Raw genomic sequence first — 21,265 nt, forward strand, 5'->3', positions numbered from 1 at the left:
CGAGCTCCTGCCCCACCACCAGTGGGAGAGTGGGCCAAGTAACTGAAGCATGGGCAGGCTTGAGCCATGCTTGCCGTAAGATGTGCCAGTTCCTGGGGATGTCAGAAGAAAATCCCTCACGTCCTTTGAGGTCTGCAATACCAAAGCTTTTATTCTCACTCAGCTGAGAGCTGCCCAGTGCGGAGCAGGTGGGTCTGTAGGCCACCGAACTGCGGGCTTGGTGCTTTCTGCTAGTCCGGTGCAGGCTCTGACTGACGCGTCTCCCACGGGCACCATCTCTTTCCCATATATCATCTGGTCTCTAACACAGGCTGAGCTCAGATTACAAAACCAGACAATTTCTTTCATCTACCTGGTTTTCATCTATTTTGTGATCTGTATTTCTATGTCAAATTTTGATGAATTTGTCTGCTAGGTTCAAAAGTTGTTAGTGAGGGGTATGTAGACAGACTGATAGGCATATCACAGGCAACCAGGAAAAATAAGACACAGAGTCTCAGCTGCTACAGATGCTCTTTAAACTCTCCTTTACCTATTGGTTCCCCACTGCCTCTCTACCAGTCACTGCCAGAACACTGGCCATTCAAAATTATTTACCATTTTGAAACCAAAATAAAATAAAGATAACAAACCCTCACCTTACCCCAGCACGAGCTGTTGTTGCTTTGATAACAGTTCCCTGCTATCTCTGATCTGCTAGTCTCAAAAACAAGCAGAAGTGACACAAGAAAACCAACAAAAACTTGCAGGCTTTCTTACATTTAGAAGGCCAAGCAAGCTGAGTGTCTGAAGTGCCTGGCATATGATTGCTGCATCAGATGGACAAAAACAGGGGGTGCCATGAATTACATCCCACCCTCCTGCTGAGGAGAGGTACAGCCATATGGGAGCTGCTGGGAGGGAGGCAGGAAGGCCTGGGAAAGACTCCACCTCGGGAAAAGGCAGGGGTAGGAGCTCCTGGAGCAGCCTTGTGTGGTGGTGAGAAACACATCCAGACACCCACAGGCAGCAAAATATAAGAGCAAATGGTAAAAATCCATTTAGCTTAGTATCCCGTCTCCGGCCGGCTGGCTAAAGCATGATGGGGAAAGAGCGTGTGAATGGAGGTATCCTGTGCGAGATAGCTGGTGTGCCTTTTTTCTTTAAAGGACATGGCTGGCTGCAGAGTTTGTCCTGTCTGTCCTCTCCCCGCTGCGCTCAGGGTGTTTGGGGATGGCATCACTTCCCCCTGGGGAAGCATACGTAACCCTGCCAGATATTTACCGTGTGTGTGTTTCTTTGAGCGTGCATTAGTGTTTCTAGCAGTCCCGGTACCAAAGTCAGGCCTACCACTCCGCGCTCCCGGGAGCACCAAGCTGCCCAAGCCACCCCCGGCCTCCTGGGGCATCCCCATGTTAGGAATAAGGTACTGCTCGCCAGGCGGGCACATTAAAATTTGAGTCCCCTGAGAGGGATGCTTCTGCCGAGGGCTTTGTTAGCGTCCAGTTAATGACAAGACAGAGTTTTTCCGGAGGCCCCGGGAAGATGCCAGGCCGAGGACGGCGTGCAGACAGGGCAGAGCGGGACCGGGGAGCGCCGCGGCCGCCGCTGTGCCGGCGTGCAGTGCGCGAGCTGTGCGCCTGATGGCACTGCCGCCAAGGCCCGGGTGAGACAAGGCTGTGTTCCCAGACCACCCTGCTTCCACTCGCCGCTGCGTACTGACTCCCCTGCCTGTGCGGCTGCTGCCTGCTTTCCTCCGCTCCCCGAAGCAGCGCGCTGCCTGCCAGCGGGTGCCGTGGCCTTGCACGGCGGCCGGCTCCCGGGGCTGCCGGCAGCGCTGCCGGCTGTGCTGCCGCTTTAAGCTCAGCCGGGCTCTGCCTGGCCTTCCTGCCAGCTTCCTCCTGCAGCCGGAGCTCATCCGGCCCGGTCCGACCGCCCAGCAGGCCTCTCGCCCCGGAGGCCATGGAGGTGCTGGGGGCCCTGGGGGCGCTTTCCCTTCTGCTCCTGGCAGCGTTGCTCCTGGCCTTCGGCATTTACTGCGGCTACGTGCATTGCGTCCACCTGAAATACGACCACATCCCCAGCGCCCCGCGCGAGAGGTAAGGGCAGGCCCTGCGCTGCAGACGGCGCAGTCTGGGCTCTGGTTAAGGTGGAAATGGCTTAGTGAAGGAGAGGAGGCAACCCAGGCCTTTCCTCCGCGGCAGGAGTGAGGGGCAGCTCGCAGGGGAGAGCCGGGACCGGGCTGCCATTGGCAGGGACAAGTGCAACGTTGCGTCGCTCTCCGGGAGCAGCAAACACGCACCGGATGCCAGGGAAGCGCTGGCACCGTCAGGAGCTTTGCCATCCGTCTCTCAGGCCAAGGCAGGCACAGAGAGGTTAAGCGAGCAGTTTGTGCACGCCATGTTCCTACCTGGGACCGTGTGGCCTCGCCACAGAGGTAGTCGAGGGAGGTGGGACTGTGTTAGCTCAGAGCCGGAGCGATGGAGCCGCATCCGCATCACGAGCCCTGCTGAGAAGTCAGGGGCAGCTGCGCGGGTGAAGCCCTGCTGGCTGCAGGGGTTCCGTGCGAACATGGATAAAGTGTCCCACTAGCTCAGTGGGCAGTCTCGTGCCGTGGGGATGCCGGTGTCCTGGCTCGAAAACCTTCTCCATTAAACCACAGCTTGCTTTTCTGTACAGAAGAGTGACCCATCAGTCCGCATCCACTACCAGCGATGTTTGAGAGGTTTTGGCACTGCATCAGCACACAGACCATGCTTGGGACTCTCCCTGTTTGTATGTGTTCCCACGCTGACCCTGGTCTGCCCTCGCACAGAGCACCAAAAGGCACCTCACCTGACAGCGACACCACCCAACGCCATCCCAGCTCCCCCTCGCGATTTAGGCCTTTAGCTTCTGCCCCTCCCCAAAATGCCAAAAATTATAACGGGCGGTGAGAAGTCTGGCAGCATGGTAGTGGCATCACTGTCACAAGGAAACACAGTTCTTGCAGAAGTGTGTGGGCTTCGCATTTAACCTCACCTTTGGGTGCATATGGCCTCAGATAACATGCCCATACTGCCATGGGAACAGACACTGTGCCTGCTCTCTCTTATGTAAGCAGTCCTATAAGAACACCAAGCCTGGCTGCCTAACTCCAATTTTTAGCCTACTTGTGTAATCAGGGCCAGATATTACGATTAGAGGTATGATAGATCCTGTCATACCTGATCCTGCTTGACCTTAGTTTTATTTTGAGATGTGAAGCAACATCCTAGAATAGTGGCAGCTTGTAAAGTAACTCTGTGGCTGTTTTTCTGTTTCTTCTTCAGGATTTGAGGCTTAATCTCAGCCTAAGATCCTTCCCAGAAAGGTTTCTAGTACTGCTGTGCCTGAGTGGAAGCCCATGATAGCTCTGTTATCTGATAGCTTTTTAAAAGCATAGTTAGTAACTTGCCTGAAATGTCCAAAGTCCTCATCTGAGTATTTGTTATGCAAACACTTCCACTCCTAAATATCCAAAGGTCAAACACATCCAGCTATTTTAAGTAGTTTATTAAAAAAAAAAAAAGAGGTGAGGTGGGCTGCTTGTGTGGTGGTGGCCTCCCCAGTACCGGAAAGGTGTTGACAAACTGGAGCAAGTCCAGTGGAGGACAAGCAGCATGGCTGGGGGCTGGAGCACAGGGAGTACAAGGAGATGCTGAGGCAGATGGGCCTGTTTAGGATGGAGAAGAGGCTGCTGAAGAAACTTGCTGTTTTTCAGCTACCTGACAGGTGGTTATAAGAAGATGGAGCCAGACTCTTCTTGGATATGTACAGCAAGAGAACAAAGGGTAATGGACACAAGTTGCAGCAAGGGAAATTCCAGTTAGGTATAAGGAAAAACTTCTTTCCCATGGTGCTCAGACACTGACATAAGTTGTCCATGGAGGCTGTGGACTCTCCATCCCTGCAGATGCTCAAAGCTCAACTGGATGAGGCTCTGAGCAACCTAATGTAGCTCTGAAGTTGGCCCTGCTTGGAGCGGGGAACTGGACCAATGGCCTTGAGAGGTCTTTGCCAACCCAAATTATTCTGTGATTCTATGGTTCTAACATGTGATTCACCCAAATTTAAACACTCCGCAGCTGAGATTTTTATCCAGCAAACTAGAGAAGAATGGGATCAGAAACAGAGGAACCAAATTGATGTGTTGGAAGATAGGACTCTTTGGCAACACTGGAGTAGAAAGCTTCCCCTAGATGAGTGGTTCCCTGGTAAAATATAACCACTTCAGTTAAACAAAGTAATGGGAAAAGAGTTATTCCACTTCCAGCTTTATGGCGTTCTTAGTTAAATGCTGGAAGTGGAGCTGCCAGGCTCCCACTTTCTCCACAGTTTAAGACCAAAAGCTTATGATCTTCTTGGCCTTCATGATGGAGATATCCTAAGGGAGGACCTCCACACATGTGGATGGAGAGAGGGAAACCAGCAACATCACCACCTATGCACATTTCAGCTAAATATCATACAGCAGCTGGAGTCTGCCACCTGTGCTGCTGTTAGCCCCTCAGGGATGTGTCCCTTTTCTTCTCTACTTCACTTTTTCCCCTGTACTCTTTCCTTTGATATCTACTGAATGGCAGCCTGGTCCTGCTAAACAGAACTCCACTTTCTGCAGCAATATGGAGCACCCCCTAAGTGCCAGGCAAGAGCCCAACACCCATCTAAGCTTGCCAGGTCTTCAAATGCCAGATAAGGCTGTGGGCTCATCTCTCCCTCCACTTGCAAGACTGCAAAGACAGGAGCTGTGAGCTTTTTTGCAGTTCTTCTCTTCCTCCTTCTGTGAGCTTGTCTCATTTGGTCCTAAAGGAGAGAGGATTCAACTGAAACAGCAACAACAGCCAGCCCAGCCCAGCCAACTTCTCTCTTAGCCCAGACAAGCAGCTAATACCACTGTCCGTTTCTGAGTGCTTCAGTAGAGTTTCTGGAGTCCTGTGACAACACTTTCCCTCTTCCAGATGGACAGGGCAAAAGGTTCAGATGTGCCCAGCAGCAGCAGGATTATTTCTTGATTTGTTCACCCCACACTTTGACTTCAGCTCCTTACACAGCTGAAAATTGTTCAAGGGCTGGACAGAACAACCCACAGGCCATAGCCTGCCTGCAGGCTGCTCACAGAGCTGTGCCGAGCTAGACAGCTCAGCATGGCTGGGTTTTGCTAAAAATTTCTAAAGCTAAAGACAAAGTAAATAAGGCATATTGATATGAAAGCCTTACTTTGTGCTTTCCATTTCATAGAAATCACAGCATTGTTTAGGTTGAAAGGGACTGTGGGAGGTCTCTAGTCCTACCTCCTGCTCAAAGCAGGGCCATTGAATTCAGAGCAGGTTGCTCATGGCTTTGCCCAGTCAGGCACTGAAAACCTCCAAGGACAGAGACAGCACAACTTCTCTGGGCAACCTGCCTGACTGTCCTCATGGGGAAAAAGTCTTTCCTTATACCCAGTCTGAACCTCCCCTATTTCAACCTCTGCCTGCTGTCTCTCACCCTCCTGCCAAACACCCTGCAAAGAGCCTGGCAGTCTTCCTGCCGACCTCCTTGTAGGTCCTGGGGCTGCTGTGAGGTCCCCTCGAAGCTGTCTCTGCCCCAGGCTGAACAAGCCCTGGTCCCTCAGCTTCTCACAGGGCAAATGCTCCAGCCCTGACCAGCCTGGGGCAGCCCTTTGCTGAACTTGCTCCAGTTTGCCGCTGTCTGTCTTGTGTTGGGCACCCCAAAACTGGACACAGTTTCCTAGATGGGGTCTAACAAGCACTGAGTAAAGGAGGATAATCACTTCCCTCGCTCTGCTGGCTGGGTTTCTGCTGAGACAGCCGAGGAAGCTGCTGGCCCTCTTCACTGCCAGGGCGCAGGGCTGGCTCATGTCCCGATCGCTGCCCACCAGGGCCCCTGCACTGTGTTCAGCTGTGCTGCTCCCCAGGCAGTCAGTCCTCAGCCTGTATCGTTTCAAGGTGTTAGTCTATCGCGATTTTGCATTTGTCCTTGTCTCTTTCCTTTGCCTTTGATAACAGCTTAAGAAAGCCTTGTTTTAGGATGAAGTAGAACGATCTTATCAAAATCTCAGACCTTGGGTAAGCTGTTATGGCTGCATGATGACAAGATTTATATTAACACCCATGATTTCTTGGGCTGATTTATTTTATCAGAGCTAACACAACATATCTCTAAAGGAGACTGTTGTGCAGAACAGGCTGAAAAAGTGAGTCATAGTGGCTTTGTGTCATTTTTACCGCATGAATGGCTCACCTTTGAATAGATAAGGTTATCTCTTCAAAGGTTTATTTTATATTAGAGATCTAAAGGTAAGAAATGGAAAAAAGGAATTATTGACAAATACCTGTTTTCAGGTGATAGTGTGACATAATGCAATATCACAAACTGAGCCCTTGCTTAGTTTTATCATGGCATGCCTTAAGTACTAATAATTGTGACCTCTCTTTAGAGGATTAATGTTTTAGGTCTGTTGTAGCACTTAACTTGAATTTTTTGTTCACATGAAAAAGAAAACTGTCAAAACTGAATCCCACAAGTTTCTGAAAAACTTCAGCTTGCTTTTACACCAGTCAGTAGGGAATCCTCTGAGCTACCGTAAAGGATTCAGTGCAGAGCCCCAGAAAAGAACAGTCTTGAAATGATACACACATATGGTGCATGTTATGAAAAACTTTTATCTACTCTTCTACTGATTTTGTCATTAGGAGCACACTGTTCTATTTGTGTATGGGCAGGGTAATTGAGGTTTAGCACTGTCAGCCTCTAGGAATACATACAAACGTGGTAAGTGAGGCATGTGTTTTCTGCATTATCCAAGTCTTAGTGTTGCAAGTTCCTCTAGGAATGCTTGACATTATCCACATGCAAGATCTTGCAGACTGCAAAAAGCAACCCATGAATATAAAGAAAACATAATGCTAGCCTTGTATCAGGGAGTGATGGGCTGCTCCAGAGCACGGCTGTAGCCTTGGTCCTCCACACCAGCCAGTGGAATGAAGCCAAGATAAAGGAGGATACGGCCTGTAGCCTTGCTGTACTGGCACTTTTTCAAGCGGTTTCTGCACAGTAGAAGGGTACTGATGGGTCAGAGGATGAAAAACATCTCTGAGGATTCATTTGTCACAACTAAACAGTCACACAAAGGGAGTCATGGGTGGGACCTTGCATCATATGCTCCAGAAAGAGTGGTTCCTGGAGCTTTTCTAATGAAGGACTTGTTTGCCTTATTTGGAGCTTTCATATCTTTTTGGAGTCCAGTTGCTAGTAGGAGATTCACCCAAGTGAAGGATTAAAAGTTTCTATAGGAGGTGTTGGGTAATTCTGTTGAGCGCTTGTTATTTTAAGCTCTTACTGGATCCAACAGAAAGAAAGTAGGAGCTTGTTTTTCTCCTACAGTTTGTTTATATTGAAGAGAGTGATAGTATGACTATCTGTCTCAACTGGAAAACAGATCTCAAGCCTAGCTTTTTTGCTTTTAGAGAGGAATGTAGCCAAATCTTCCTTTAGATGCGTGCAAAGTTGGTGGGAATTTCCCACTCATACCTCCAGGAAGAAACTGATCTCTGACTTTTGTCTAAAGCTAATGTATTTAAAGAGTTAACCCTTTTTATTAATTTCTGCAATTCTGCATATTAATCAGTGATTATCCTTCTAGGTTTGCCTCTTCTTTTAAACATTTGAATTAATGTTACTTTAGACAGAAAGAGACCATTCCTACTTTTTATCTCAGTTTAACTCCATTGACAGAACAAAAGTTACTGCTCATCAATCAGGGCTGGAACTGTAATCTTTATTTTCTATATACAGAAAGGTAATAGTTGCAGTATAGATTGTTTATAGAATGTGTGTCAGTTTAGGCAGACTAAGATCAAAGCAGTTCATTGGGAGTTCCCCCACACAACCCCAAATATCCCTTATTCTTATGCAGGAAAAAAATCTCCCCTCAGCTTGCAGCACACCAGGGCTTTTTTCTGCGTCTCTGCACTGATCTTCCTGACAGTGCAGGAACCTCACAGAGTGACCATGGACTTCCAGCTTGCAAGGGCGTTGGCCACAGCTGGGTATTATTTTATCTTTCCTTAAATGGAGGAAAAATACAAGCACCATGCATACTGCACCAACTGAGCGACAGAGATGCACACTGAGTAAATAGCACATAGGGCATGTGGGGATATAGTGTCACTGAAATGATGTTGTTCTTACTCCAGTTGTTTCCCTCAGCGAAGGATCTTGAGCATGTTTTAAAATCAAATTATTTCTTTTACAAGAACAAGTGTCATTCCAAAATGTTCTTTGCATCACCAGATCACACTGGAACAACAGGGTCTTGGAGTTAACCTCACATTCTTCCAAAGCCCTTCCACCCTAAAATCAGCATTGAGCATTGTAGTCCATCCAAACCCCTATTTTGGCATCCTTATGACACTCAAACTTCTTTTTCGGTAGCTTTCTACTTGGACATCTGCCAATCTTGTGGAGAATGCTGAAGAAAAAGGAGTTTGTGCATGATCTCTTCCTGCAGTGGTAAGTTGAGATACTTCAGTAACTTATAATCAGGAAGCCCTGTAATACAAATTGGGAAAGCAAGGCACAGAGATATTCAATTACATATTTAGCATCATTCAGCAGGTCAGCAGAGGAACCAGAACATTGATCTTTCCCTTTATTCAGTCAAGACTGCAGTAGGTCTAGTACATTGTGGTTTAGTCCTTTGAGGTTATTAGGCCTGCATTGTTACATGTTCATGTTTTATACCATAATTCTCTTTTTTTTCCTTCTCTTCTTGTAGGGCAGAGAAATATGGACCCATTGTACGGTTTAATGCTTTTCACAGAGTCTCAGTAATGATTTTGAGTCCTGAAGGAGTGAAGGTACTGCAAATAAAATAAAATCTACAGTGGGGATCAGCCCATCCACCCAGAAAAAGAGAGGTGCTGTGTAATGTTTAGAGCAGCATGATCCAGCCAGTCTGTATCCTGTGGGAGCGCAGCTCTGAGCCAGGTTACAAGGGTGAGGTATTACTCTGGACTCTCGGCTGTCCTGACTCTACTTCTTACTTGATTTACTTTGTTACCCGTCTTTAAGCTGCAGATTGAGCAAGCATCCACCATTTTTGAAAAGCATACTATCTGCAAGACCTTAATATCTCAAAAGAGCAAGGCACAAAGGGGCTGATTTTTTCCCTCTAAATCCTGGTAATAGTCACAGTGTGAGATTTGAGGTCATTGGGGAAGAAAGTGCTACAGGCATGCAGAACAAGCTATCAGCCCACAAACCAGGGTACACCAAATAATTCACGAAGCCTTCAGACTTTGGCTACAGGAAGGAAAGAGGGAATGTGTGTGTGTTTCTTTATGTTTGGTGTGGGAAATGGATTGCCCTCAGTATTTACTGACATGAGATTTGATTTTAGGAATTCTTGATGTCGCCACAGTACCCAAAGGATCGCCTGGTGTACGGTCGTATCTTCAACATATTTGGTGTGAGGTAGGCAAAACCCAGCTGAAGCCATTGTGACCTGAAAGTAAGCAAAAGATTAATTAAGTCACAGGCATTGCATTTGCTTTGACTCAGAGCACTGACTCTCTTGTTGGGATTCATGACTAATTCTAGACACATTTAAGCACCAGGTACCTACTAAGTTATGCTGAAAGCGCACATGTCAAGTCAAATATCTTCCCAATCAGGGATGAGGTTGTATGAGATTTTTTTACCTAATCTTATATTTTTCCCATGTGGTTGTTCATTTAGTCTCAGAGCAACTTGTTCAAGGCTCATCAGACTTCTCACCTGGATTTTAGAGCACTGAATTATTCCTTAGTGCACTGGAGTTTCCAGCTCCTAGGCTTAATGAGAGGACAAGGGAATTTCCCCTGTTAGCCTGAAGCTCCTAAAAATATAATAATCCAGCTATTATATTAATTATTTGTATAACAACTATTCTTGGGAACCTCTGTAACGAACCAGGGTCTTGTTGGACTCAGCGTTCCACAAGTACCAGGCAGAACATTTCTGCAATTCAGTTGTTGTCCACCATGATGAAACAATTGCGTACTCAAAGCAGCATGGTACTCCCTGCATGTGAAAAATACAAGAAAGTACATGTGGAAGAGTTACATTTGCGACTATACAACTTTCAGCTGGCTCCCTTGCTGAAAACTGTTCCTCTCCTTGTTTTCCTAAATGCTAGATTTCTTGGGAACGGCTTGGTAACCGATCGCAACTATGATCACTGGCACAAGCAACGGAAGACTATGGATCCAGCTTTCAGCCGAACGTAAGGCAAATATCTCTGGGATGATCTATTTGTTATTTCTACTGTGTTCTTATGATTCTTACTGTCAATCATCCGTTATTTGATATTTAGAAAGAGTAAACCCATTTAGTGCCAAAATCACATTTTACTTGGAGTCCAACACATCATTTCCATGACAACTGTAATTTGACCAGACTTTCCACGTGGAAGTGGAGGGACACCCATCTAAGTGCAGCGATGGCAAGAGCAGGTCCTGTGGTTATGCACCTAGCAATGTGGTGAGGGCTGCCTTATCCTGTCTGAAAACAGACGTCGGATACTGGAAGTGGGCAAGCCTCAGCACCATGTGCCTCAGTGATTCCCTATGGGACACATGGCATGATTAATAAGCAGGGGAGTGGTCTGGTTTGCTTGTCTGTGCCTGTATAAAATACATGCAGTTAGGATCTGAAGATGTAGTCCATTTGCTTTGGCAAGCAAAGGCCAAAGCCCTTTGCCATGCCTTTGCATGATAGGACTGTGTCAGGTTGCTGCAAAAAGAACTTGGCTCATTTTATCTTGCAAAGGTCTTTTTTACCTCTTTGTTTTCAAAAAGAACTAAGGCAAATAAATTTAAGGTTAAAATAATGTTTTTTAAAAAGTTTCTTTACAATTTTATATGGAAAATAAAGAAGATAAATTTGTCTGAGCAAAGATGTGCTCCCCAAAGACCCCATCACTCATCTTTATTAATTGTTCAGCTACCTGATTGGTCTGATGGAAACTTTTAATGAAAAAGCAGAGGAGCTGATGGAGAAGCTAGAGGAAAAGGCAGATGGAAAAAAAGAGTTTAGCATGATGACGATGATGAGCCGAGTGACTTTGGATGTCATTGCAAAGGTACCAGCTGCTTTCTTGTTTCCTCTGCGACTGGCAGGAGAGAATGGAAGTAAAGGGTACCAGCAACTGCACACTGGCAGGAGGCCGGAGCCAGGCAACAAGAACTTTACGCAGAAATGCCAGAATAGTTGAGAGACTAATTGTGCCACTTCTGCCAGGGCAAGCAGCAGTGAAATCCAAAGGAAGGGACAGTTTAGGGAAGGGTTTACTGTCCAGGTCATGTATGAGTGGCCTGTAGTATGCTACATGGGGGGACCCTTCGCAAAAGCCCGTACAATCTGATAACTTGCACCTCTCCAAGCCAAAAGGGGCACATGGTATTCATTCATGTGTGCATGCTCTTTTATTACCATTATACATCAGCGTGAAATCTGCCTCACACTGGCTTTTCCCTTCATTATGTGAAACACTTTGAATAGAGAGTAGCATTAAACTACTAATTCCCTCAAGACAAGGAGGAAGCCTAATCTAAATATTACCCTTCCCTCACAGACACCTACAAGGCAGAATCTAACCTAAGATAGTTTTACAGTAAAAGAGATCAGTGTGAGGCTGTTCTGCTCTCCCATCCCAGACCGCATAAACAGAAGGATTCAGTTAGTTGCTGCTTTTTTATCCTCAGATAGCTTTTGGCTTGGAGTTAAACTCACTGAATGATGACCAGACACCCTTTCCACACGCTGTGACCATGATTATGAAGGGAATGACTGAGATGCGCATCCCCTTTGTGGAGGTATGTACTCACCCACTTCAGTAGTCTCTCCTCATATTGAGGTCCACGTATGACAGGGAAAGTGTTACCAGTAACTCCTTCCCTCCAGCATGCATTGAGATAAAATTTACTAGTACTTTAAAACACTCGCAAAATTAACCTTATTATTTAATACTTTGTTTCTGTCTTTCTGCCTTCTCTTCCCCTCTGCATCTCTTTTCACCCCCGTCTCAATTTTTTATTTTCAAATCCATGACCGCAAAAATTGAGAAGTCCTTCCCATCTGTCCAAGAAAGACTGCCTTCACTCAATATGGTAGAAATTTGAACTTTCTTACCATAAAAAATGTCTGGTTTTGACCAAAACTCAAATATTAGAAAATTATGGATGAAATCTGAAATATTTCTGTTAATTGCATAAAACAGTTTTCCATGAAAGGTGTAGTTCAGACTTCTAGTGCTTCTGTTTTCTTTTTTGGGCCCAAAGACCCTGGTTAGATTCTGTATCACATGTTACAGTTTTGTTCCTTGGAGAGGTGAGGAATTTTGCCCACTGTGCTCAAAAGGTTAGCTTTGGCACGACACGACATCAGCATGCACAGATTAAATATTTCTCACTTTAGCCAAAATCAGTCATTTTGGGGACATTCACCTTTCTCCAAAGAGAGAAGACATTTTTGTGAAAAATGTCATTTAACAGAAAATGAAGAACTCACTTGAAAAATAATACTGTCAATATTTTTACCAGCCAAAAGAATAACATGACTAAGGAGATTCTGTATTCAGTACATGCCAGGAAAACAGAAAATGATAAAGGAGGTCCAGGAGAGTGCGAGACTGCTGCGCCGCGTGGGCAAGAAATGCATTGAGCAACGGAGAGAAGCCATGCAGAATGGCAAGGAAGCCACACTAGATATTCTTACGCAGATACTGAAGGGAGATGGTAGGAAACTCACTGTTGTTTGAGATAGTTGGTTGGTGGAATGTTTTTCCTGAGCTTTGGGGAGGCTTGTTTTGGGGATCTGAACTTTGAGACTCAGTCTTCTTTTAATGTATTCAGGAGTGCACGTTTTTTCACACTGAAGGGACATGCTGGCACTTGTTTTGAAAATTCCTTCCCTTTGAATACATTCCCAGTTTCTTTATGTCAGACCAAATACTGGTCACAAGTCACCCTTGAGCTGCCCTCTCAGAATCCCTTCCCAGTTTCACCTTGGCCAAAATACTCAAAGAAGGACATAGTATTCTAGCTGTTCCAACTGTGACATGGGGAAATTTTCTAATCTTGCTTTGTTTTCTGTCTTGACAGCTCTGGAGGAAATCAGAGATGATGAAAATATTCTGGATAACTTTATCACTTTCTTTGTTGCTGGTTGGTATTTGTATTATTTGGATATGTAATGTGGGAAGCTGTACTTGTTCTTGGGCCATCTACAGGAGCATTGCTAATGGCTTTGCTCACTCCTTGTGCCACTGCTGTAACTAGGAATTACTTCATTGGAAAACAGCAGCCCTGTGCTGGAATAAGACCACTTGAGTGAGGTCTGAAAGGTTTCATAGTTTTCTCATAGCCAAATGATGTTTTATCATCTTATTCTGCCCTTTAAACATAGTGGATAATGCCAGGCTCCAACCTGCAGTGCAGAGAGCCACATTTCCCACTGGTGAGCAAGAATATTCTTTTACACGGTTGTGGCCCTTTCTCCCCACCTCCTGCCAAATCCCACTAAAAGAATCTTTAATATATTACAGATGCCTTTGCATCACCTCACCCACACATGTGAATGCCATTTTTCCCTTAAGGGCATTACACAGTGCTTAGCAGGGGAGGGCACTGTCAAAACTACAGAAGAAAACACAGACAGACATGATATGTGAGGTAAATGACTTAGAAACATTGATCCCGTTGCAAGTCAGTAGGATTTAGGTCCCTAACAAGGTGAAGTCAAAACATCTTTTGCAAGAAAGCTGTCTTTTCAACAAACGCATCTTTAAAGAAATCTATTTTCAGTAATGCTTTAAAATAATATATATGACTACCAATGAAAAAATGGAAAATGTCCACAGAAAACAGACACTTTAAAGAAAGCCTGTTAGAAGCTCAGTTTGCTCTCAGAACTAGTGTATTCTTGCTTCTCAGCAGGAGTATGTGTCCCATAATATGACACAGCAAATATCCAATCTGACTGGCCTCTTTTGAAGCATTGGTCCTTGCTGTTAGGGCATTCTTAACCAGTAAGTGCTGTATGCATCAATTGCAACTTTGCATTGATCTAGGTGGCTTGCATCTTTACCAGCTCTGTCTTGTACTTGAAACACTTGAAAGCTCCTTAAATAAATATTATGTCCCTTTTAGTGTTTCTTTTTTTTTTTCTAGTATATTTGAAATTAAACATTCAGGGCCTGAATTTTAAAATAACCTGTTCACATTAACACTACTAGATCTTCTTAATATCATACTTATTTCAAACTAATCTTTAAACTGATTTTTTGTGTTGTTAGGTCATGAAACAACTGCCAATCAATTGTCATTTACAGTAATGGCACTGGCTCAGCATCCTGAAATATTGGAAAGGTATGTACACTGTAATTTGCAAGGCCAGCCTCACTCTTATTTTCAAGAATTTAATAATAATTGTACAGATTACTAAAAATCTAGGGTCAATTCCTAAAAAATTCTAGCCTCCTACCCAAACTACAGTTTTATAGTCCAATATACCTAAATTTTAAAAAGAAGCTTAAAGATGAATTATTTCAATTCCATCTAAGTGATTTTTTTTCGAGGCCTTTGTACAAAGCTGGTCCTGCATCCCACCTGATTCCCTTGCACTGCATGCCGACTATTACATCCTCATATGAGGCACGAGTTCAGGAGGCTGGCTGGGAATCAATAGGCATTTTGCCTGAGGATGGAAGTCAAAGTCCAGCTCAATGTCTGGAAAGTTAAAAAATGTAATTTGTCAAACTGCCTGGCAAGAAATGGGTGTCTGTAACTAACATTTTTTAATTTAACTATAGACTTCAGGCCGAAGTGGATGAAGTTATCGGTGCCAAGAGAGACATCGACTATGAGGATCTTGGCAAACTCGAGTATTTATCACAGGTACTGTAGGAGGGAGATTAAATATCAGTCAGAGCTGTTTGGTAGCACTCTTGCCATATCATGTGACTGCCAAGAGGAGTCCCACACTTCTTAAATTTTACACGTAATACCAGCATTGGATTCTGACAGCCTTTGTCCTCAGAGAAGTAAGCAAGTACTCTGAGCCTTTTGCAGCAGCCAAGTCTTGTCAGGAAAGTTGCTTCTAGAATTTCATCCTGAAATCCAACATGGTTCCTTCACTGCTCATTTTAGTTATTACCAAGCTGTGAGCTAGAACTGAGTTGCTTAATCTCTGCCAGTTTAAGCTGAAACAGTAGCTATACTTTAAGAAGGGTTTGCAACATTGAGCCCAAGTTTTGCATGAGTCCTATGCAGTTTCCAGACTTACAGATCTATTTTTGTTTGTTATTACTAAAGCATTTCCAACTATGATCTCACCATGTGCAATTAACTAAGCAGGATTTGGGGACATCCCAAAATAACGGTTAGTTTTTGCAATTTTTATTTTTTAGGATTCAGTCTTTAAACCCTCTTCAGTCACTTGGAAAAAGAGTTTGGTCCTAACAGAGGTCTTGTATATAGAAATGCTGGTTGGTAATGAACTGTAAAGCCAGGGCTTGGTTACTTGACAGCATTTGTGTTGCAGGTCCTTTTTTACAAGATGGGAGACACCTGTAACCCTCAGCAGAGGCTGAATCACAGTCCTGGCAACTACTTTCCCTGCTCAAATTTCCCTATTATTTTAATGGTCTACCACGATCAGTTTTCTCTTAAACTGCCCTGTTGAAATGGGTGATGGCATTTTAACATTTGCCATGTCTCATCCCATAAATCACTGTGCTTTGAATGTGGATAATGATCAAAAGTGTATTTTCCATATGGAAAAGATATCTCTGTGTGCTTGCACAAATCGGCAGGTTTCTTCAAACATCATCACAGTTACACCAGTCCAACTGGGATTAAGTATCTAAGCCTTTCAGTTCTAAGGCAGATCACATGCAACCCCTCCGAGCAGACAGTTTATTTAACAGAACAAGCATGAGACCTGTAGAGCCAAAATCACAGTCACCCTTGGTCAGAGAGCCAGTGTGTCATTGGAGCATCAGAGACCATGGGACTCCTCTCTTGCCATTCAAGCAACTCTGAATCCTTTTGTCCACCCTTCTTTTTCATTAACTCACTCATGCATACACACCATTAATTGCATTTGCAGTGCAATGCTAATGTGCACTGTTAATTAGGCTTCACTTCCATGAAAAAGCCATTCTTTCAGCTCACTGCCACCAAAAGAAATGGTCTCATTCCATTTTTTCTCACTGTTCCTTTTTTCAGTTTTCTTTGCCAGGTTGTTTTTTGTCAGTTTGGTGCAATGAACTGGCTCAGCTCAAGAATTGCCTTCCCAAGCACCAGAAACTGCACAAAGGCCGGAGTGGGAGCACAGTGCTGAGAGTAGGAAGGATTGGGAGCAACCACATATTTTTGTGGCAACAAGCTCTAAGATTAGCTCAGTGGGAGCATGGAATGTCACTCTTAGTTATTCCCTTCGAATATTCTTTCCAGTAATTTATCTTAGTTGTGGACCTGATTTTAGTTGTTAAATCTGTTCAACAATGGTATCTCTTGTGGTTTTCATTTCTCTTTTTCTATACTTTACCAGTCATAAGAAAGTACATATGCACATGCCAATTCAGTGAAGGCTTAGGTCTACAACTCTCAGGTTAATCTCTACCAGAAGTATATTCCCCTTATATCCACATCATTAAGAAGAACAAAATGGCAGCATTTTGTACCTGCCATCAGCTTTTCTTCCGTATACTGTTTGCCTTCCTAATCAATCAACTGATATTTTCTCTTTGTGGCATATGAGACCACAAATTTCTTTTCATTAGCGAAAAATTGTGAAGAAACAGCTTTTTTAGTTTGAAACTAGATCTGAAGTAAAGGAGCTAATTTTGTCCTATGTTTTGCCTGCAGGAGTCCAAGGGAGATATGCCAGCATCACTTCCACAAGTCAAAAGTTCCCATTTTAGCCAGAGGCCATAGGAAGGGAGTTTTATTTCTGCTTCCTACACTGTAGCAGCTAACTGACCCTTTGTGCTTTTTGCTGACACAGGTTTTGAAGGAATCACTCCGACTGTACCCGCCCGTCCCAGGGACTGTACGCTGGACAAAGACAGAAAATGTCATCGAAGGCATCAGGATTCCAGCAAAAACAACGCTCGTTGTGAGTCCAGCAGCAACATCCATGCGTCAGTGGCTTTTAGCTGCTGCAATGGGTCCAAATGTAATGGATCTGGGTATCAGAGGGCCAAAATGCTCTCTGGGCATAATTCTATTGGAGGCACTGAAACTAGGCCTGGAAAAATTTTGGCCAAAACTGAAGTGTGAATTGGGACTTTGGAGCATTTTTGTGAGATGCCTGGGGAGTGAAAACAAGACCAACCCCTATCTGGGGAGTGGAAAGCAGTTATATTTTTATACCTGTGACAGCAAAGAGGCATTTCCAGTGCGCTTCTCCTGACTAATGCAAATAAACTCTTTCTTGACAGTTCAGCACTTATATAATGGGAAGGATGGAACAGTATTTCAAGGACCCTCTCACTTTCAATCCAGACCGATTTAGCAAAGAGGCACCAAAGTGAGTTTCTTTTTACTGCCAAGTTACTAAATATCTAATAAGGAATCATTACAGGAAGAGATTTCAAGGGTAAAAAGTGGAATGCACTCACTTTTTCATTCCAGTATGAGTAACACTAAAGCCTTATCCAAACACAAATAGAAAACAATAATGTCCAGCTTGTGTTCGGAAGTTCTTTAGACTGCATGATGACTTACAAAAAAGACCAATGCTAATGTTTTTTAATATTTATACTGAGGTAAAAGTTATGGGTCAAAACCAGATTGAATATTGACCTTAGTGCAGCACAAACTTATAATACATGACAACCCTCACTCCAAGAAGCTTAAAGAATCTCTGCAATTGAGATGGGAAAATGGACCCAAAGACATAAAATGCTGTTCTGCAGTAGGCTCAAAAGGCCTAAGCTGTGTATACAGCAGTAGTGCAATAGCAGGGAGCAATGGGTCGAAGCAGTTGGTGCTGAGGCCCCTATATCTATACTGTATGTGGTTCAGAGGTTTTGCTTCAGACTAGAATTAGGCTGGACTGCCGGACCAAATGTCCATGTCCACTCATGTGGTTCAGAGCTGTTGAAAGGCAAAACAATTGGTTGGATCTTTATGTCTTCATGAGGAGCTAGAGGGCATTTAGAGCATGCTTGAAATTCAGTTTAGAAATCGAGTCTGCATGCATCAAAACTGCTCTGTGAGTTCAGCCAACACACAGTAAGTGGAGATGACTGGGAATTTGCTTCCAAACTGCACTACTGCTCTGAACCATGACAACTCAGGTGGGTAAAGTGGTATTTAGACTATCTCCTCGTTGTTTTGATGAAATGTTTGCTTCTTTCTTTACAACAAAGCCATCAGAATGACAGTTTTGAACATTTTTTCTTCATAGGCCATATTACTCCTACTTTCCATTCTCTCTGGGACCCCGATCCTGTATTGGGCAGGCTTTTGCACAGGTAAGCAGGCCTGGAACAATGATCCATTAGTAAGCACTGTGCCCGTTCAAGGTGTGCTGGCAGTTGCTGGTGTTCAGAGGCCAAAGGCCATTCTGATGAAGCACTAAACCTCTTCCATTTAGAGGGAAGATCCCAATATGCCTGTGACAGGGCATGTATCTGCCACGCGATCAAATGCTGTCACATGACCAGATAGATCTCCATGTACCAAACTTGTCCCATGTCACCCATGCATGCATATATCCAAGGTGTCTTCAGGAGAGGGAACAGCAGGCTGCTCACCCTGTGACTTGTTCCAAGCTGCCCTGCTTGAATCCAAACCCTTTTATAGGAATTGCAATCACCATCGCGTTGCTCCCCAAGGTCAGACACAAAGGATGCGTACAGGGGCTCTTAGGCACCAATCTGTGGCCGCAGCTGGCAGAGTCAAGCCATGCAGAACATCAGCTGGCAAAAGGGCACAGACCAGCTGAGACTGGCATTGAGAAGGGGAGGAGGGCCTTGCATGGATGGGAGGAACAATTTAACAGAATGTGTGAGTATATGAGCACGGCAAAAGGCATTTTAGCACAGTAGGAGGCCAACTTTCTGGGTTTGTGCTGTGAGTTCATCTAAGCATTCAGGCTCAAAATCTTGGTTGGATTTACACTGATTTCCAAAAAGGATTAACACATAAACACAAGGACAAATCTTTGTGCTTGCCATTTGTCTTCAAATCCAGGAAGCCCCAGGTGGCTATGTTCTTCCTGCCCAAACTCAGAGTCAGCTGCATTAGTAGAGTCATGTGTTAAGTTTTAAATCTCTATATTGACAAAGCAGCATGATGTAGCACACTGAATTTAAGTACCTTCAGTCAAGGCTGAATTTGCTGTCACTGATTTTGAGTTTGCTTTTCTCCTTAACAGATGGAGGCGAAAGTGGTGATGGCAAAATTGCTGCAAAGGTTTGAATTCCAGCTGGTACCAGGGCAGAGCTTTAAACTCTTGGATGCTGGCACCCTTAGGCCACTAGATGGAGTAATGTGTAAATTAAAGCCAAGGAGCCTTCCGAAAGGCTTCCAGACGTGATTGTTAGGAAAGGGAGCGTGCAGTTGCAGTGGTAGAGTTTCTTCTGATTTTGAAAATTTCCCCACTAATCAAAGGTTAGATTTTGCAGGTGCTTTTAGAGGATTACTAGACTGAAAAATTTCCTGACTTTCCACATCATTTATTGAAGAAAACCTTAGAAGATTCATTCTAGATATGTTTGAACATCTTCGATCTGGAAGCTTGTCTGGAACTTGCAAAGCCTGTTTTTTTTCACCAGGGACTATCTGGTTCTGACCAGACTTAAAAAAGAACATCTCTTCACTGGAGTATCCCTGGTAGCTACACACAAACCTACATCAAACCCCAGCTGATATTTTCCACTGATTTCACTTACAATACAAGACAGTCTAAGTAAAGGGCTTACTTAGAGTTACTCAGAACTTACTTAGTTCAGGGAGTTTCATATTTACACAGTGAATCAAACACTCAGTAGGAGCATAGAGTTTGAGCTGAATTTGGGAACAGAAGTTTGAACATATTCTCTTGGTCAAAACAAATTTTCCCTCCCTGCTTTAAATAAGAATATGGATTGATAGAAGCAATCTGAAACAGAAATCACTACTATTGGCCACTAGTTTTCCTTGCTGCTTCTGCCTCATTTTTCTTCAGTGTCTCCCACTTTTCTTCCAATATTATTCAGAGTGTAGGTTCACAATCCATTTAAGCCAGTGCTGCTGTCAAAAGAGTTTCTCCACTTTCCTCCTACACTGCCCCCCACTCATTCTCATGCAATGCTATAGTTTTTAGGGGGATCTTGCTGGGTTCATTTTAGCCCAGATCAGTGTCCCCATCTGGCTCACCATGAAGTGATATGAACGCTTGGACCAGACAGCCTAGTAGGTACAGTAGGGTTTGAAGTAAGTGCCTAGAAGCAGATACTGCTTAAACTGACATTGCCTGTGAAGAAATGTGCATTGAACTTGAGTCAGAGGCAGGCGAACATTCTGCACCCTCCTTTTCTGCTGCTGCTCCAAAACTGCTCATTGCATGCAGGCTTTCAAAGAGCCCCTCTCTGCTAGGGAAAAAAAGGGCAAAAATCCCACCTTCCAGAAATATTTGGATACTTAATAGGAGTTGAGGCATGAGATCTATCTTGAAATAAAGGAAATTCAGGACATTTGATCCTGCCACTGTTGTATCTTACCTTTTCTAATTAAAATGAGGCGAAGCTGGTATGTACACTGACAAGTTACTGTGTTGGTTTCCATACCAGTACAGTGATTTCCCAAAGATTTCTCTGGGTCTGTTCATGTTGTGCCACAGATTGTTCAGTGCAGCAGTGCAATAACAGGCCAATAAGATTGATGCTCTTATTGATAACATAAGCTATGTTATACAATGTACAAATATTACCTATAATCAGAGGTACTAATACTTGTATTGCTAGAGCAGTTTTAGCCTATCAATCAATAGGCCAGTACTTCAGTCCCTTTTTGTTGGAGAACTGCTTATATCCTCTTACAGATTAATAAAATCTTGTCTGGAAAACTAAGGACTCTCTGGCTGGAAGCATGTTCATGGGAGCCAATATCATTGGGAGCCAGATGCTTGATGTCAGTGGGGCTAGACTTGCTGGTGGCATAACAAAAGGCTGAATTCTGAGAATATGTCAAGGCAGGGGGGATATCACAGCAGCGAAGGGGTCTTCAGG

At 44.2% G+C, this 21,265-nt stretch overlaps 1 protein-coding gene across 1 annotated transcript; it reads left to right on the forward strand.

The window, feature by feature from the left end:
- Positions 1 to 1,754: 1,754 nt before the first annotated feature.
- On the forward strand, positions 1,755 to 21,106 carry CYP46A1 (cytochrome P450 family 46 subfamily A member 1). The gene is made up of 15 exons (XM_013940748.2): positions 1,755 to 2,078; positions 8,437 to 8,514; positions 8,780 to 8,861; positions 9,404 to 9,477; positions 10,181 to 10,267; positions 10,987 to 11,125; positions 11,748 to 11,858; positions 12,623 to 12,779; positions 13,146 to 13,208; positions 14,339 to 14,411; positions 14,855 to 14,939; positions 17,053 to 17,163; positions 17,489 to 17,577; positions 18,460 to 18,526; positions 19,432 to 21,106. Exons 1-15 carry the CDS (start codon positions 1,942 to 1,944, stop codon positions 19,591 to 19,593), a joined length of 1,515 nt encoding a protein of 504 aa, XP_013796202.2. The 5' UTR covers positions 1,755 to 1,941; the 3' UTR covers positions 19,594 to 21,106.
- Positions 21,107 to 21,265: the final 159 nt, after the last annotated feature.

Source organism: Apteryx mantelli, chromosome 4 (genome assembly GCF_036417845.1).
Source record: "Apteryx mantelli isolate bAptMan1 chromosome 4, bAptMan1.hap1, whole genome shotgun sequence".
NCBI classification, from domain to species: domain Eukaryota; kingdom Metazoa; phylum Chordata; class Aves; order Apterygiformes; family Apterygidae; genus Apteryx; species Apteryx mantelli.